Below are 20,475 nucleotides of genomic sequence, written 5' to 3'. Positions count from 1 at the left end.
TCTCCGCAACTATTTTGTCTCTTCACCCATGGGCTAGTATGAAAGTGCGCGCACGTAGCGACGCAACTCCCCATACAAATTGATGGGAGAGACAAAATAGTTGCGGAGACAAAGTTGCTCGTGCGCGCTCGCTCTTACCTAAAATAAAATTTGGCAACATGTAACAATTAAGTAAATACTTCAATGATAATATAATACCAGTGTTTTACTTCCTTATTGAGTAATATACAAAAAAATAGAGTTATTAGCGATTCATCGATTTTATATCAATGATTTAAAAAAATAAACGATAAATAATAATTACCTCTATAAAAATATATACGTGAATTCATTTTAAAATTAGTGTTTCAACATTTATTTTCAGTAACACACCAATATATGTACTTGAATTTGCGATGAACTGTTTATAATTTATAATGTGGATTAATATTTAAATAAGTAAGGACGTTGTACACAATTTTCAAATTTACTATTTAAAATCAGTTTTAAATATATTTGTATCTATTAATGTGAATTTGGACAATATTCTTATTTCGTAAAAATACCACAAAACACTTTTTATTTTGCTTTGCTTGCTATAACAAACCCTCCGATATCCTTGTCGATCAAAATGCATATTATAATCACTACATAGTATAAAACAAAGTCGCTTTCTCTGTGCCTATGTCCCTTTGTATGCTTGAGTAACAGACAGACAGACAGAGTTACTTTCGCATTTATAATATTATTATATAGCATGGATTAGGTTTTAGACAAAGCGGGCGAAGCCGCGGGCGGATAGCTAGTAATAAATAAAAAGTGTATAGAGACTAGAGAGGTTATCTATATGCCTATCTGTATGTAGTATTTATATTATTACGTATGTCTTTATACACTTAAATCTTATATATAAAATTCTCGTGTCACAATGTTAGTCTGCATACTCCTCCGAAACGGGTGGACCGATTCTCATGAAATTTTCTGTGCATATCGGGTAAGTCTGAGAATCAGCCAACATCTATTTTTCATATGTACCACGGGCGAAGCCGGGGCGGGCCGCTAGTAATTTATTATAGAATAGAAATAGATAGAATGAAAGGGAAACTGTTTTGTTTATCACTAGTTTTACTACAGTAAGCCTTTGGGTATTATTCTCATATTAATTTAAGTATGAAGTATGAATAAAAAAGTCAAATTATCAAATTGATTTGAATACATGAAACCAATATGCTTAATTCCTTTATCGTGTTTATGAAAAAGAAAAAAAAATGAAAAACTAAGTCGACAAGACGCAAGATACATATTATAATAGGTAGTCACACCTTTTTCCCTGTAAATGACATGGACGTTAATCACGTAAGATTCTATAACAAGCCGATATTTTTTATACAAATAACCATTTTAAGAAAACTATTTAATTATTTATTTGTTAATATATTTAAAACATGCCGGACATATAACCTAGGTCACGTAGGACGTATACGTCCTAGGAACCCCATATTTAAAATGCGGAAAAAATAGAAAAGTCTTTATAATTAAATATATATAAATTATAAATATATATTTCCCATGCGACACTTTATATATGACCTATAAAATATATAGAGAGTTTTATTCATAGTTTATATTCTTTGAAGACAGTGTGTACACGGGTTAACATCAGGCATAAATATTAACAAATTTTAAGCATTGTGTGGTAGTGTGACAGTTACATAATGGAGGCGATAAGTAGAGCCTACCATGTTCTGTTCTTTGAAAAAGCAGGTAATAAAATATTGGTGTGATTGCTTGTGTTGCGAAAATGTCGAAGTTCAGTGTTTTGCGGATCGAAGTGAACTTTCGGTATTGTATTTAGAGATTTACCTCTTTCCCGTATATTTAGAGGCCTTTTTGATTATTTGTGGCAGAAAGTATGTTTCCCTTGTTGTCCTTAAACATAGTGTTGCAGAAGTGAAAACATAAGTAATCAAATGTTTTCAGTCTTTAAATTAAGTGATGATTTGTCTTAATAAATATAACTCAGAAATAATAAATGTAACAAGAAATATTTTAATTATTTCTATATTTGAAGATTATGTCACACCATTAATTGTTTAAAAATTAAACCTAAAACTAGAACATGGCTGACTGTTTTGAAACTTCCCCTTTCGATTTAATATTTTTTCAACCTAACCATTATTTTCAGAGATAGTACGTCATACGACCAATAAAATAATCCTAAATCAGTATAGTTTATATAGATTGTCGGCTAAAAGGTATTGAGCAAAGGAATTCTTTCATACAGCGCTGGTTTCGGAGACTATTTGACATTTTCAAAGGTCTCACGCGTGACAAAGTATTTCTAAACTCTACATTAGGACCTTTTAAACTAAATTAGCTTAGTCTTTTGTGTGCTAAATATCTATACTAATATTATAAAGCTGAAGAGTTTGTTTGTTTGTTTGAACGCGCTAATCTCAGGAACTACTGGTCCGATTTGAAAAATTCTTTCGATAGAGCTATCTGTTAGATAATAGATAGCCCATTCATCGAGGAAGGCTATACGCTATACCTATATCATCACGCCAAGACCAACAGGAGCGGAGCACGCGGGTGAAACCGCAGAGCGCAGCGAGTAAATAAATTTTTTTAAATACCGTTGGCGGTATTTTTGCTATGATAAAATTGGTAAACACGAAATTACCACGAATAAATTCCATCGTTGATTTTCCTCTTTGCGATTAAATTATAGGCCCTAGAATATTCAGGTCACTTTGTCGGAGTGAAAAATTTACAGAAAATTGGCAATTTACCCAATATTTTCAGCACAAATTTATCGCCTAAAAGGTTATGAGCTATTTATTTGCCAGCCCGGATTTAAGCAACAAGTCGTTAAACTTCAAACTAAATTTTCATTTACAATGCGTCAAATTTTACAACAATGAAGTTCTTTGTTTGGAGTTAAACATTTGCCAGCATTTTAATTAGAAATGTTGCTGAAATTAATCGAATCGAAAGGTTTTATTCTATGTAAAGCACGTATAGATGCTTTTCTGTATTAAGTAAAATAGCAAATTGTGGATCAAACCTTCGAAGAAAAAAGTTCTTGTAAGTAGTTCTTAATGTAAGTTAACATAAAACAGTTTGGACTATTGTATTCATAGATGCCAAAACAGACGAGATTTAGAAGTAATTTCGTTCAAAGATAGCTGAAACCGAAAAATATATTCAATCAAAGCGAAGCCAGAACGCAATGGTTAGACCATATCCATATATATACCCATGTCCTTCTATTAGACACATAACTAATACGATAGACGCATAGATAAGTTGCAATTTATTTAATTAAAATATTACGAATATGGCGAAATGCCGTATTAAAATGAAAATGGACGCTGTCTGGAGGCCGTCAACACTTGCACTTTACCGCCATTGAATATGCTAATGGCGAAGACGAGTGACCTTTGTTATGTGGAATACTAGTTGAAAGACCTGGCTTTGTTTGAATAGCGAAAACGAAAAGATATAGTATTTTCAGAAGTATAAAAACAAACCGTATAATTTTCTCGTGACATTGCGCACATCTAAATTAAAAAAAAAATGATTATACACTCTAAGTTATTAAAGTTTTGATGTCTTTGATCAGAATTTTTCCGGCTAGTTGTGCAAACATACAAAGAACATACCTATCTACTTACCAACTTTTAGTGATAAATAATTAATATCACAAATCGCAAAGTCGTTTCAAAATCGAACAATTAAATTTTGCCTATCATTCCAACTAATAAAGGTCAAAGCCTCTAAAAGTTTTATCATTAAAGATGATTTAAATGACCCTCTCTAAAGTTACACCTTCGTTCTAAGCCTTAGCTGAGTTCGGAATCAAAATTCAATGCTATTTTCTGAGCCAGCGCTAACGAGCACTTCCGAGTCCTTTCAAATAGTATCTCGTATTTCAACGAGGTACTCGTTTGAGAGGCATCTATGTACCTTCAAAGGTAATCCTGGCTCTATGTGCTACTAGAAAATGTAGTAGATTTATTATCAATTTGTTTTAAAAGATGTGTTGTTAATAATATTGTCAAGCAAACATCTTCCTAAGTTTGAACCAATCCGATAATTTTTTAAAGATTGACGAAGGTTTGAAGATACGTTTTCTGTTCTTAATTAGCTCAAAAATTTAACCTGCTACCCCCTATGTTTATTTCTAACGTTATTTGTCAGATCATCCAGATACTTAAAAATACTTAGCCGTCTCATAAAATACTTTCCTACAACGATCAATGTTGCAAATCAGTCAGCCACTATACGGAGTATCGATCTGAATAGGGTGCCTATGTAGGTACTAGGTACACTTATATGGAAGCTACTCATGTCAAATGACATGACACACAATGAATTCCCAATACACTGCAATACACTGCTAGCTAAATTGAACACGTGTAAAAACGTGCGATGAATAAATTCTCTCATGTTTGGAGATCTTAAATCGTACACTATACAAACACAAGATAAAAAATGCCTTTATTAAGCTCCTTAATCCAGACCAATTCCAGACCTATCAATTAATTTGATAATGATGTCATTATATGTTATGACTTGTTTGCTTAAACTCGTTTGCACGGCGGTTGGAGCAATTTCAGCTGTTCTATAATTTGCCCCTGCTTCTTCTGCTTGCCTATACATATCACAATTAAGGGTGCAATTCCAATATTGTCCCTGCTGCAGGTACATGAGTAGCCGGCTGTAGATTCTTTATCCTAGACCATAATTTATTGGCTAATCTAACTATCAAATCATCATCTTGCTAGTTACATTTCGACCACTTTCAAACATGTAACCATTGTCAACAATACCCATTATACCGGACATGATCAGTCACGTTTGGAATTGGTCCGTAATCGATAGTGACGATAAGTTATGTGCGATCACGCGTACCGGAACGTAGACCTGACCGCTGACCGTCGGTATCGATTCTGTTGATAAACAATCTCTCGTTAAGGGTGCGGATTGTTGGCTAATGAGGAACAATGGTGCATGATTGAGTTTGTAACAGAGCACTGCTTGATGTGAGCACTTTCGTGTACATATGCATGTACATATGCATGCATTGGTTCAAAATCCTTAAATATAGTTCTTATAAAAAGGAAATTTAAATGCTAGGTTATTAAAAACTACAACATATACCTATAACATTTCTATTAGTTTTGTAACAAAAAAAATAAATAAGGCGAAATTAACATAATACTAGAGATAATTTCATCCGTTAAAACTTAAAACATTATATAAAAAGCTATTTTAAACAAATTTCCTTTTCCCAGACCCACGCGTCAAAGACTGGTTGCTTATGACCTCACCATGGCCGGTGTTCTTCATCATCAGTACGTACTTGCTTATAGTGAAGCTGATCCTGCCTATTTACATGAAGAATAGGAAGGCATTCGAACTTCGGACGGTCATAAAGTGGTACAACGTGCTACAGATCGTTGCTAATGCTATTGTCACTTGGGGGGTAAGTCCTACACCTACACTATATTGAAAAACATTTTTTTTAACTGTCACTGATACATGTGATTTCATATCAAGGCAACCGAAAAAAGTTGTTGACTCCTACTTTTTTTTGGAAAAAACCAAAACTGAATAAATAATTACGAACGTACGAAAAAAAATTCGTTAACATTTTTTACTCATTTGTTATTCATCATTCACCGCACATTTTTCGTCATTTGGTCGTGAATTGCATTAATAAATTAATTTTGATTTGCTTTGCTGTATTACTTGCAGATTCTTTATATTTTTATGACACAACCCTTGTAAAAAAAAATCTTATATCGTTATTACAGCTTTGGAGACTTGTTGGTTCCCACATAATATTCTACGAAGCAAAATCACTCGTGTTAAGTCTCCTTACTCGTACACGTAAATTAAATTTCCTTGAAATTCTCCATGCTTGAATTTTCAGCATTATTTATACTTTCTGCTTGGATCCCACATAATAATATTCTACGTAGCCAATTAACTCGTCATAAGTATCTTTCACGTAATTTTCATTTCCATGAAATTCCATATATGTATTTGATAATTATTTTCTATTTTAAATTAACAAACTGTACCTCACGTACCTACATTCACATTTATGTTGACCATGCATCTTACGAATTTAAAATTCAATTAATAATCTCTTATCCTTGATCTAAATAGTTCACAATACCACCCAAAATCATCATCAGATAAAAAAACTCAAGGCTTTCTCAATGCGACATTTAACTTTCGTCTCTCTAGAGGAAATGGGCTGTAAAACATTTAGTTACGTCACAGCCCACTTGTTTGCAGTTCACACGATCGCTGATAACTGGGCCTGCGTTAATTTGCGTTAATTGATACTTTAGAAAAGTTTTACGCACTTTATGTTAGATGATTATCGTAAGCTGTTGCGGTGCATCTACATCAAACGAGCGAATGCTCATTACTAAAACAATTTAACGTAGTGGGGTTAGACTATGTTACTAAAACAATTTAACATAGTGGGGTTAGACTATGTTAAATTGTTTTAGTCTAAACGGGCTTACAGCATTCTTTCGTTGTTGCTAGTGTGTTCGAAAAGATTCTATGCAAATACTGAACAACAATAATACGAGTTTTCGTTTACACAAGATCATGAAAGAATGCTCTCGCTCTAGCTCTATTTTCGTATGATGTAAAAGCACCGTTATATGAGAGATACGAATTTGGATATGGGCATGCAAAATGTAATGACGAACTCGGATATGGAGATACTAAAATGTAATAAACACGTTTAATATAATTATTGTAATTGTAGTTTTTGTTTACATAACATTTTCTTTAATTTTGTCAACATGTTTCTCTTTGCTCTCGAAAATGACAACAGATTTTACTGTTATTTTCAGCTATTTGATTAGACTGGCATAGTTTTTTTTTTATTATACTCAGACAAATATTAGGGCAGACAGTACGTAAAAATCGTATCTGAGCTGAGAGTTATTTATTCGGGATGCTCCAATTGGCATAATTTCAGTTAAACTTCTGTGTCATATGCCTGTTATACATTTCCCAAATAAGATCTGGTTTTTATGACGCATAAGAACCTTTAGTGCTTTCTGATTGATAATTTCATGTCCTTTTAACCGATTTAATGAAAGGGGACGTTGTATTTTCCACTGGTTTTTTTCCTCGTGTTCTTTTTTGTTTTTTCATTATCATTCATTATAACACTTGAGATTAAGTGGTATCACTATTGAGTGTATTTGTTTAAGTATTACCTACAAGTTATTTTAAGTATTTTAAGGAAGATAATTCATAAGACTGACAATGGGACCAAAATATTTTTAAGTCATAAAACATCAACGTACAAAATAAGGGAATTTCATTTCCATTCTATTTATAATCAATACTAAAAGTTTTATTTCTATATCGTTAAGATCCCTTGATAATATTTGTCCTAGTACTTATAATAGGTTGAAGGATATCTTGAAGGATTTTCCCTATTGTCTTATGGAATATCTACATTTATTGAGTTATGACACGACATGTCATGCTGCTTGACATGCCAATCATTGCGTAAGCATTGCTATGAGGAATTGATATGACCAATTTCTGGCGAATGGTCGATGAAATGGCATAAATGACCTATATTTGGAAGGAAAAACAGCGGCCAAATCGGTCATAAGAAGGATATATCAATGGAATTGTACGCTATTCACATAATATATTATCGCGACATAATATTAACGTCAACCTCTGTCTGTTTGCAATACACTAAAATCGACTAAACAAATTTTCATCAGATAAACAGTGATGCACTTTGAGTTGTCTAATTTTACTAAGATTCTTGGTCATTCAATAAGGAATTTTGTTTAACTTGTGTTTCTATTTTCCCAGATAATGACATCAGGCTGGACCACTACCTATCACTTCGGGTGCATGTTACCCGACTACTCCATGAATCCGGAGGCCGTGCGGATGCTCCGCTTTCTGTGGTGGACGATCATCTTGAAGATAATAGAGCTGTTCGACACTGTGTTCTTTATACTGAGGAAGAGGGAACGACAGGCGTCCTTCTTGCATGTGTACCATCATGTCAGCACGCTCATCATCATATGGTCCGGTGTGAAGTATGTGGGAGGTAAGGATTTTACTTTTATTTTCATTAATAACTGAATTTGTAAGATTCTACGTGGTTTCTTATTAAGTCCTAAAAATTGCGCAGTCAACATTATTGCAATCTAATTGAGAAATCTGAGAATTCCTGTACAATTACATAATATTGTGCTTTTCCTTCTTCATTTTATACTAATAATCTTGTCGTTGATATTTTTGAGTCAGTGTCTTTGACTTTCTCCTCAAGCTAACTAACAGATACAGTAACAAATGAATGAAGCGTCTAGTCATAGTAAGAAACATGTTTATGTTTAATGTTTATTGAACGCCGGGAGTACTGACCGCTATTACTCCATAAGTCTGTCAATATTATGAGGCATTGTGTAATTTTCTGTCGCGTCTCGAAGTAAAGTTGAATTCTTAAGAGTCAGGTGCCAATTCTTGAAAATAACGGTACACATTTTAACTAGTATTTCCCCATATATGTATTTCATATGTCTTGAAATGAAAATGACGTGCAGCAACAACGCAAAATTTGTACACCGTGTAACTATAAGTAATTCATGTATGTAATAATATGGGTAATTAATTGTATTTCAGGAACATTTTGACCGAACCTATTCCATACCACTGCGTCAAACCGTTGACGGGAAAATTTTAATCCAAATATAAATCCCGACAAAAAAATATTTCTTTACGTACAGCTCACGGCGCAATCCATTAATAATGTCGGAACGAAAAGGTCACCTGTATAAAAAATTCATTCAAAGATAATGTTAAAAATTAATTGAAATAATGGCACCTTTGAATACATTCAAAACAGCATGAGAGTTGTTACAGTGTATAATTTTAGCAAAATTAAAAGACAAGTATTTTATAAGTTAAATTTTGTTCGTGTTTTTATATTCTCAACTTTGGCTTAATGGAGTACTTTTAATTAAACGCTAAATAGAGTTGTTTTTACAAATTAATTACAGCGTTTGAAAGTAATTTTATTATTTTGGATTTGTGATTATCGTTTTTCGTAGAAAATGGTAAGATATTGTGCTGTTTACGGATGTATTTCATCAGAAAAACGCGATTTTTTTACGCTAGTCACAAATGTGCCAACCATAAAGCGTTAACACACACAATATTTGCAGTCTCTACAGTGTGACTGACAAAACGATAATTTTGTATGGAGTGTCCGGGGTGTGCCCCTACATTATTTTTATCTCCTCGTTATGCTATACAACAATAAACAGCATAAGGTACAGTTCCTATACGCCACATCGACACCACCGTACCCTAAATTCAGAAAAACCAACATTTCCTCGTCCCATTGAATTCGGAAAGTCCATTTCTTCCAGCACTTTTACACGAATGACGGTGTACAATACGCGTTAACAAATAAAGCAGTGACGTCAGAAACAAACGCCTATTCAACGGCGTTTCATATGGAGCACGATGAATAAATAACTGCAGTCCATACGACCACGGACGGACCATTTCATTTAGAAGAAGAATTTTTTTAACTAGAAAGTACCATCAGTTTGGAAGGTCTAGAACAAGTTCCTTAAGTGGAGACTGCTAGAAATCCTGTAGATGTCTTGTAAATCCTATACATTTTGGTAGAACTTTTGCTAAATTTTTTCGATTATTAGGTTTAGATTGCATCATAGAAATCTAAATAACAAGACACTAGAAGTCGTAAGCGTGCGTGACCTTGTCGCCACTCAGGTGATTTGCACATCACCAGTGCATTCGTCACTGTTCAGTTGCTCTGGAGACGTATGAGTGTATATGTTACGGCTAAAGGTAGGTGAGAACATAAACTTAAGATTAGCCGGCTAAACTTAGGTTTATTTTCGACGAGGTGTTAATGTTAGTTTGTTCTATCTTTAGCCGGCTAAACTTAAGTGTAACCGCAGGCCCGTGGCTAAAAATGTCGGGGTGGGTAGATTTGGTTACTATAATACATGTAAGGAACAGGGCGAGTGTTTTCTGGCACTTCGCCGGCTGCTGCCGCAGCACGCTCGCTGCGCTCGCTCGGCTCGTGCGGGTCTTAAGAGTTCTAACCTAACCTAACCTAGCCACCAGCTTTCTGCCCTGAGTCGGGGTGGGTAGATTTGGTTACTATAATACATGTAAGGAACAGGGCGAGTGTTTTCTGGCACTGTGCGGGCCCCTCAAGCCCTCCACCGGCCCGGCGCTAACCAAATCTACCCACCCCGACATTTTTAGCCACGGGCCTGCGGTTACACTTAAGTTTAGCCGGCTAAAGATAGAACAAACTAACATTAACACCTCGTCGAAAATAAACCTAAGTTTAGCCGGCTAATCTTAAGTTTATGTTCTCACCTACCTTTAGCCGTGACATATACATGGTGTGTTTCAGCAATTCCCATTGCGGAAATTCTTCCACAAGTTGTAATTATACTTATAAAGGAATAATATTTCATCGGAAAATATATTTTTTTAGAAATAATGCCGTTTTTCCTTAAAATTATAGAATATTTACAAGTATTACGAGTGTCACCATAGTAATCGAAATAACAATGAATGACACAGTCGACCATTCTTATTATCACGTTTGTTCGTATTGGAGCAAAAAGTCTCATATACTTAGGGATGTTATTCTAAAATAAACCGTAAATTCGTGCGTTAGGATACATATTCAAAAGCTTAATTTAATAGATAAGTTAGTTTTCACTAAAATCAAGCTGTCCAATAAAAGGCATAGTTTACTTGTGTGTACTGTTTAGCTTTCGGTTTGAATGTGTTGATTTTGGCGACAGCGGTTTTCATACGAATTATGACATTAGAGCACTTCTATGTGTCTTGTTATTTAGATTTCTATAGTACGGGAGCCAGGAACAGATTTTATGACCAAGTTCCTCTCAAGCGGTAATTAGTAAAATGCATCAAAGTATAGTATTATGAAGCCTCGTGAACGTCAGCTGGAGCTCGGTTGGGGGGAAGAGCGGTTGTAGCCTCCCGTATCAGCTGACGGTTTTTCCACCAAGATACAGCCAGCTGACATATATATTTATCCACAGTTACATATAAGCTATCATCAGGTAAATTTTTGTTTGAGAGGAAATAACGGAAAATAAATTTTTCCTTAAATTTAACTTTCATGTTCGAGACACCAGCTGACGTATAATACACCATGTTGTAACCAGCTGACTATTTTTTTTCGTTGAGATATTGGGTTAGCTACAATTTGACAAATTTTTAGCTGAGAGGAAATGAATGAATGAATGTATTTTTTTTCCTATGTGCGTGGGAGGCTACAACCGCTCACCCCCCCAACCGAGCGCCAGCTGACGTTCACGAGGCTTTATAATACTATACTCTGATGCTTCTGACGAATTATCTCTTGAGAGGAAATAATGAACCCAATTTGCACCTGGCTCCCTAACCACTATGGATTGCATTGATTGAACAATTTGGGGAACATTTGTTTATTTAGGTAGGTGCAACATATACGAAAAAAAATCAAAATTGAATGCCTCTTATTCCAACCTACTGGAATGTTTTAAAATAAAATCGTTGAAAAGTTTCAACAAGTTTAGTTCGGTACCTTCACTCGTTTAGGCGTTTCATTCACTTCAATTCAAGGAAACCAATTCAATTTACGTTCAAATTAATGAAATATTTTACAGGTCAGTAATCAATAGGTAAGTAGGTATCTATTGAGAATCAACTGTGAAAATACACAATGTTACATTACTTTGTAGTGTAGTAATAAAACTACTTTTTGTCCTTAGTCTACAAAAATATTGGCGAAAACAAGATTGCATCATTTTATTCGATAACTAACTTGGATGGACTTGCTTATTTCACGGAACAAGAACAAATATATGAGGAAATACCTTTATTTTACGATATACATTGAAAATATTATTTATTATGATGACGCCTTTTTATATTCGAGTCACTGGGGAGCTAATATGGTTATAAACTTATTTGAATATGTTTAAAAATTTTCATATGATCAATGATCATGCGACAAACATTTCCTCAACACTATTTAAAAGTCTGTCCCTGTACGTCCAGATTTATATCCAAATTTATATCCAAGTCCTATAATTTCTTATTTAAAGAAATTCCAAGAATTACTCACTTCGCATCACATTAGAAAAAGCATAAAAACCAGTTATATATTTTCAAATCGCGTGCTCCGCTAGCGTGCTGGGCTGGTGGCATTATGGCACACGCAAGACAGGATACCGGTTAAATATCAAAATAATATAACACCAATCCGTCAAATCTGAATGTACCAAATTATGCGTATTAGCAAAGTACTTAGTAATCTGTGGTCTATCCAGTTCTGCTAAACTGGATTTGTATAATATTTTCAACTGACTTCAAGAAAAGTAGGAGATCCTCAATTCGACTGTATTTTTTTATTTGTTGCATCAAAACTTTGGACTGGATGAAATCTTTGTATGATTCTATTTTTTATTTGAAAGCTGGTACTTTCTGGGCGGTTCCATTAAAATGTTGACTAGTAATGTTGCAATTTAATAGCGGTCTCGTTTTTTGTTAAAAATATATTATTTTGAACAAAAAAAAAAAAACAACTTGTAAGTAAATAAAAAAGTTTTTAGGCTATTAGGCCGCTAGGCAAAAAGACAGACAAGTGTTTCAAAATTTACAACAAAGTTTACAATCTATCTATGAAGACTTCCAGCTTCATTTGCTACACAAAATTTTCCTTAAATACAAGAAACATAATAATAAAATTCTAGCACCTTCATATATATCTAGATCAAGACCAATACTAACTGTGCAGAGTCAGCTAAGCATTACGCAACGCCTACGTAATCTCAAATGCATTAAAATACCAAAAAGCCTTATAAAGACTGAACATTTATGTGCAATATTACTCTATTCTTTATACTAATTGGTAAAAGAAATACCATTTCATTTAGAAGTTACTAGAAATCCATACTTAATATTATAAATGCGAAAGTAACTCTGTATGTCTATCTGTTACTCAATCACGCCCTAACTACTGAACCAATTTGGATGAAATTTGGTATAGAGATATTTTGATACCCGAGAAAGGACATAGGGTACTCTTTATCTCGGGAAATAGGATAGGTTTTATCCCGGAAATCCCACGGGAACGGGAACTATGCGGCCATGCGGGTTTTTCTTTGACTGCGCGGGCGAAGCTGTGGATGGAAAGCTAGTAGAATATATAGAATTATATATATTATTATATATATTCTTTGGTAATATAACTGGACGATGTATTTTGACTTGCCGTTTTTCTGCAAGGTAAAAATTAACAAAGACAAAAAAAAAACTAGTGGAAAGAAGAACTTTAGTAGGTAGTTACTTCTTTTAAAAAAGTGACTTAAGTTAGTAGTTCGATTTTTTATCCCTTCTCAAATAGATGCATAAAATTAGATCTGGTATACTTAGTCATCATTGGTCACATAGCTCTAGTTCTAAAAAATATTTATTTATTTGATTAGTGTATGCGTGTAATCGTCCAAAAATTAACTGAATTACATTTTTCATTTCTTTTCATTTACATCAATAATACTGCATACGGAACTAAACAGTACTCACTACGTATAGTCGAGCCAATTTAATAGGCAACATTTGACGTCTATCAATTTTATCTTCGAAGAGAGGTAACCTGCTTAAAAACATCGATTAAAGTGAATTAATCGATACGGATTTGAAACATTTGTCAATCGAATTTATTAATTTATGATGATTTTTATTCACAAGTAATCAATGCATTCGATTCTAGATGTCAGATTTCGATTTTTAGAGTAACGTCTCTGGTATTTAAAAAGAAAAAAGGTTTATTGACACAAAATTGTAGCGACGTCAGTTCTTCAATTCAGATATTGTTTATTATGTTTAGAATGGTTTATCAGTAAAATGAAATCTTAAAATTACTTGTATCGGTCATTATTATTATAAATATGTGGTCGTAATTGAAAAAAGTTAAGCAAATGTGCAGTTCTAACAAAACGAAATATCATGTTATTCAGTTATTCTATGTTGTCGTTACTAGGTTACGTTGTTCAATTTTGTTGAACTGTCAAATGTTGCCTATTAAAATGGCTCTACTATAATAACTCTTGTTCGTTGTACAATGCAACCATTACTCTTACAATAGTTCTTCGATAAAGGCTAGACAGGTGGTCTCGGCTAGATTAAAATGATAGATTATCCCCTTTGTTCGCAATAAAAGAAAGACTTACTGAATTATTCGATAGACACAAAAAACTGTGGAGTATCTTTTGTCATATATTTTTTATAAAGTTTTTTTTTTAATGAAAGGGATGATAAACTGCATTTTAGATGATTTGTAAGTATTTGGTAAAATTGTTTTAAAGACGGAATAAATTAATTATTATCTTTCCAATGATTCAAAAGGTAGCAAAGCTGGGTGTTCGTTATTTCATCACGTTAAAACAACTGAATAGAGTTAGCTGAAAATGTTAAAAATCAGTTTAATTATGAATTTAAGTATACCAGTTACTACCTAGCTGTGCTATACAGATCGTAATTTTTCAGAATTGCTCATAAATTAAGTTTATTCAACATTAAGCATTACAAGATATAACATCCTGTAAGTATTCACGTACATAACATTAATATGAAACATTATAAACGGAAATAAATTACCCATTAACATAGGTAATTACGTCTAGCATACGTTAGTTTCGCTACGATTGCTTGTAAACCACAATGCGACGTCGTGAATGCATTGAAAAAACTATTAAAAGGAAAGTTGTTAACTAATTTTTGTTATTACAGACGAAATGTTTAACAATAATTTGCTACTGGATTTATTAAGCTATTGCATAGCTTCTATCGCGGGCCTTGAGCGCGGGGAACGAATCCAGAAATTCCGTAACGAAAAAATCTCACGCTCCCCACTCCGACGGACACGGAGGTGTGACTTGAAGGCATGCTATGCAATAGCTTTACCGCGGCAGTCCCCGAGTGCCACACGTCTTTTTTTTATGTACATTGATATATTTGAATCCTAATTATGCATTTAAAAACAATATCAGCCAGCAATCTACAATTTGGATAGGAAGAAAAACGGCTATTTTCAAACAATTTACAAGCAAAAACCTCATACTATCCATTATCGAAGACGAGACTAGTCATAAAACTGTTCATTTTTATCACTTTATGGGCCATAAACATGATATTTCATTAGTTTAATCATCGTATCACGAACATTGTAAACGAAAGGTTAATTATAAGTATAAAACACCTTACTTTTCCTTGATCTTCATCAAGGCAACAGTTCATACAGAATCTATTTCGTTATATTATTTCCGTTATATTTGGGTGCGGTGTGTGCGGTATAAGTTATTAAATTATAATAATCACAGATAATAAAAATCTCAATTTTTTTTTTATTACCTACCTGTCAAATTACTTTTTTTATATCGAATTTATGTGGATTTACTTACGTTGCAAATGAATAATAAGTACCCTGACAATCTCAACTAATATTATGAAGAGAAAATATGTATTATATTTTTGTGTATTTATAACGATTTCCCACGATAACTATGATATATAATATATATACATATAATATGAGTACCTAGTATACAATTATTATGAAATCTATCATTATGAAACTATTTCTTTACGGAGGAAAATACAGGTTATTTTTTATCCCAGGTTAATTTTATGTAAAAAAGTGACATTAATCAGTTTCATCAGTATGACACATCACACAACATAAGGACAGAACAAGCAATTTATTACCGACACGATGCAAACGACACGTTCATCTCAAAAAAATTATGCATCAACATTGGATCTATAGCTTCGCCTGTTCGGAACTTTTCAAAGTTTCATAATAAATTCATTTTTTACTATCCCTAAGTACTTAAGCTCGATATTTCATATTATCCATCATGTAATATTTATTACAAAAAACCTATATAACACGATAAAACAAAACTTTTCATACAATCGAGCATTTCAGTCCATTGTTTCGGTCTACTAAATTAACTGCTATACGACGGCTAGTCAATACATATCAGATATTGGCCTGCTGGTAACTAATTGATATAGTTGGCCCAGTTCCATTTTGGTCAGCTATTGACAGCCCTATTAAGCTACAAATATGTCGCATCAAGTTCATAAAGCTTTTGCTATACTTCTATACCTACTAATAACATAAAGCTGAAGAGTTTGAACGCGTCATTCTAAGGAACTAATTCACCAATTTCAAAAATTCTTTCAACATTGTATAAGTACGTGTTGCTTAAATGTTATAGGCTATATAAGTACCAAAAGCGAAGCCAGGGTTCACCTACTAGTATTTAAAGTTATCATGTCGCGTGCTATAGACTATACATGTACCAGAGACGAAACCGGGGCGGGCTGCTAGTGCATTATGACGTCATCATGTCGCATACAAAGTCTATGCACAAATGCCGGCTAATTAATAACGGCATTAATAACAGGCTTGCATAACGTGTTCTATCGCTATTCGTAAATCAATCTATAAAGAAAGATGTGAAAAAGCCTCATCTACAAAGGTTTGTGTTAGAGGCTGTATCCTATTAATGTTGGTTGTGAAGATGTGTGATGCTCTTTCACTAAGACTAAGGGAAGGGATAGGACTTATGTACTATACATTTGAATGTGTGTAGGTTGATAATATATTATGTACATATGTACTAGCTGTTGCCTGCAGCTTCACCTGCGTGGAAAAGATAAATTTTCATGGTACAAACTTTCATTCCCTATTTTATAGCATTTGGGGGTAGAATTGAACAAAATCCTCAGTGGATGCCTATGTCCTAACATCTACCTGCATTCCAAATTTCAGCCCTATCCATCCAGTAGTTTGAGCAGTGAGCATAGATCACTTTGTCAGTCGGTCAGTCACCTTTGAGATATATTTATTTAGATCTTAATCTTAATCTATCTATACTAATATTATAAAGAGGAAAAGTTTGTAAGTATGTATGTATGTATGTATGTATGTATGGTTTTCACGCAAAAACTACTGGACCGATTTCAAAAATTCTTTCACCATTAGAAAGCTGCATCCTTACTGAGCAACATAGGCTATATTGCATTTTCAAAAAAATTAGAGATCCTTACCAAAAATGCAATAATGTAACCCAAGGTGTAAAAAAATCCTCAATAAAACTTCTGTCATCGCGTGCGCTGCGGAATCTATTGAAGATAGAACAAAAAAATGTTCTACGGTATTATAGAATGGATCAATATCTACAAGAAAGTCCGAGATACCATATGTCCATCTTCAGTAGTTATGTTACTACAACAACTTTTTTACGTTTTCAAAGTAAATAGAAGTGCCGACAGTAATCAAACCATGTTATCCATACACATATATTAATCCTTATCTCATTAAATAATGTTTTATTATAGACTGTTTCAATACCAGCAAAATACTTTTTAAATGAAAAGAATTGGATATTCCATTCAAAAGATATAACGAATTTATAAAAGTGTCAATCTACAGAAAATAGTATGTAGGTATACTGTTCGAGCAGGCCGTAGTGCGGGGGTCACGGAGGAATTCTACCAATATGCGTCTTGACAGAACACAGTTGGGTTTTGGTCGGTAGGAATCCGACATAACCTACGGCCCCTCCCCCAGAGGCCGTGGGTATCTATGAAAGATTTCCCCACTAAAACAAAAAAAAAGGCCGTAGTGCGGGACGGGGTAAAGGTGATTTTCATGTGATTAAAAATTAAACCTATAGTCCGAGCACAGGTCCGAGCTATAGTAGACTTTTCACTGTAACGATATCGCGGGTGAAACCGCAGGGCATTGCTAGTACTATTATAAAGGCGAAAGTTTGTATGGATGTATGGATGTATGGATGTTTGTTACTCTTTCACGTAAAAACTTCTGAATCGATTACAATGAAATTTAGCACACATATAGAGGGTAACTTGGATTAACACATAGGATAGGTTTCATCCCGGAAATCCCACGGGAACAGGAACTATGCGGGTTTTCCTTTGAAAACGCGGGCGAAGCCGCGGGCGGAAATCTAGTATGTCATAAAGTTAAATAAAATAATATCTGTTTTTTTTCACAGTAGCTTGAATCACTCTATTAAAAATCCGCTTCAAAATCTGTTCTGGACAGCAGGAAATAACAACAACTTTGTTTCATACTTTATAGTGATTGATTTGATGATTCTAACCTAAAACTATTATTTATTTGTTACAGGTGGTATAACATCATTCTCTCCGATGCTCAACAACGCAGTGCATGTAGTAATGTACACATATTATTTACTCTCGCTGGAGGGAAGCCACACAGTCAAGGCTTATCTTATTAAGTATAAAAAATGGATTACCATAATGCAAATGGTGAGTATTGAACTATAATCTTTTTAGTGTTGTGTCTTATTAATTTTGGTGATACACTTACAGCCTTACTTAAACATACAGCATATAATTATATGCTGCATACAGTCTGTTAAATTTAAGAACTCTTCTTAGCTGTTGCTCAACGTTTTTTCACTTATATACCTAATTCAGTGTTGAGAAGTGTGTAACTGTAGTGCATGCTACTGTTAAATAATGTCAAAATTTAAGAACCGTCCAACTGTGTATCTTTAATTTTACAAGACAAATTAATGTAATGGTAATTAATTAGTGGTAGCACTATAAATAAATTACTCAGCCATACATTTACATCTTTCTTACTTTGTCATGGCATCAAACATGTGCCACTGAACAATATTTGTTGGTTAATGTAATTTATGTTTACATTTAGATTAAGAAAAATTTAACAAAAATTTTAACTAAGTACAAGCAGAAAAACTGAATAACATCTGTAATGGTTAGCTAGTTAGAAACAAAACGAAATAATTCAACGTTATTTCGCCTCACAACTGGAGATATAGATAATGTATCATTATTTCAATAATGATGTGCTACATAAGTACTGCAAAGCCACAAAGGTTATTTTTATCTGAACACTAAGTGGTCTTAAAATAGTTTCTGCAAATAAAATTATAAGCTGCAGAATTTTTCTAATGTCCAATGATTGCTTTGATATGTTTTCAAATATGAATTATTACAAACTAAGAAGGAAATCGCTAAAATTTCTAATAATTTTGGCACTTAGAAACCAGTTCTGTGATTCTATATTTGATGCAGAAATTAATCTCAAGTTTATATGAGATATGAAGATTAAGATTGTATTATAATATTTATGTATTATTACAGGTACAATTCACAATAATGCTGATCTACAGCGCCCAAGTATTTCTACCAAGTTGTCCTGCGTCCCTTGGAGTCCCTCTAATGTATTTCCCTAATGTATTCTTTGTATATTACATGTTTTTGAAGTTCTTTAAAGAGAACTACAACAAGAAACAAAAGCATAATGATAATAAGATAGTGAATTAAATATTGAAGAAATTGTTATTTTTTATTGGATGTATTTATAAAGCAATTTGAGTGTTTTATTTATTCGATATGTAAATAACCAAAATAAAACTTAGCATAAGAGTAAAATAAATAACAAATAAAAACTTAAAATAAGTTTGAACAAGTTTTTAGCAACTTGTAGATGTAACCTTCTGATTATCACACACCTATGTAAACAAAATCAAATAAAGAAATAAGCGTTTTCCAGTCCAAAGACAGAGGTGTGTAAATCGGAATATATTTGCTATTGGAATCAAATCGGTTTATAGCTCGTAATACGAATCGTCTAAAGATAATACTATAAACGTCACTAACCGTATAATATGAAAGCAACCCAGCATTCTCGTCCAGCACAAACCACCGGTACTGCCACCCCTTCATCACATTTGTCCATTTGCTCAATGATCCCTCCATCATGTTTAACACAAAAATAAACTTATAAAATCATGAAAAATAAAGACGAAGAATTTTACACTGCGACAACTGTCCCACCACCACCACAATAATCCACAGTGTTAGCAACCTGAAGTGAGCTGATTATCGTACCAGGGGCGTAAAATTATCGTACATTAGGCGTTTTTGGTTCGAAATTATCGTACTTTTTAGAATAAAGTCAATTATAAATAAATAAATCATATAAATTGTAATATTGATAAGTATGCAAGTTCTCTATAGTTAATCTTTGTTTAACTACCGCTGTCAAATCAACGGGACACTGAAACCCAAACGTTTTACGTGCCTTAATAATCATTATACTCTTTGGTTTTACGCGTGGTACAGACTACAGACTTGAACCGATTCCATTTCCACTTTATGTTCAATAAACGCGCCAAGTTTAAAATTCAATCTGACAAAATTTCACTGTTCCCATGAAAGTTCGATATGAAACACGTCAAAATTTCATATTTGTATGGGTGAAATAATATAAATTCTCGAATTTTGCCTGATAGAAATTATCGTAAAATCAGCGTACGATAATAA

General features: G+C 33.4%; 2 protein-coding genes across 4 annotated transcripts in view; one reads left to right on the top strand and one right to left on the bottom strand.

The window, feature by feature from the left end:
• The window catches only part of LOC149901989 (oxysterol-binding protein-related protein 9), an 89,228-nt gene extending 69,230 nt beyond the window's left edge, over positions 1 to 19,998 (bottom strand). For all 3 annotated transcript variants that reach the window (XM_090110866.1, XM_090110869.1, XM_090110868.1), the window contains exon 1: positions 19,810 to 19,998. In XM_090110866.1, the coding sequence (XP_089966992.1) occupies positions 19,810 to 19,911 (102 nt within the window). In that variant the 5' untranslated portion in view covers positions 19,912 to 19,998. The remainder of the gene's footprint in view (positions 1 to 19,809) is intronic.
• On the top strand, positions 1,695 to 19,519 carry LOC149901990 (very long chain fatty acid elongase 7-like). The gene is made up of 5 exons (XM_090110870.1): positions 1,695 to 1,743; positions 5,280 to 5,470; positions 7,858 to 8,101; positions 18,284 to 18,426; positions 19,291 to 19,519. The coding sequence occupies exons 1-5, from the start codon at positions 1,695 to 1,697 to the stop codon at positions 19,471 to 19,473; spliced, it is 810 nt and encodes a 269-aa protein (XP_089966996.1). The 3' UTR covers positions 19,474 to 19,519.
• Positions 19,999 to 20,475: the final 477 nt, after the last annotated feature.

Source organism: Colias eurytheme, chromosome 16 (genome assembly GCF_061535395.1).
Source record: "Colias eurytheme isolate Ceu_HAF_F1 chromosome 16, ilColEury1 Martin Lab GWU primary, whole genome shotgun sequence".
NCBI classification, from domain to species: domain Eukaryota; kingdom Metazoa; phylum Arthropoda; class Insecta; order Lepidoptera; family Pieridae; genus Colias; species Colias eurytheme.
This window is presented reverse-complemented; position numbering and strand designations above follow the sequence as displayed.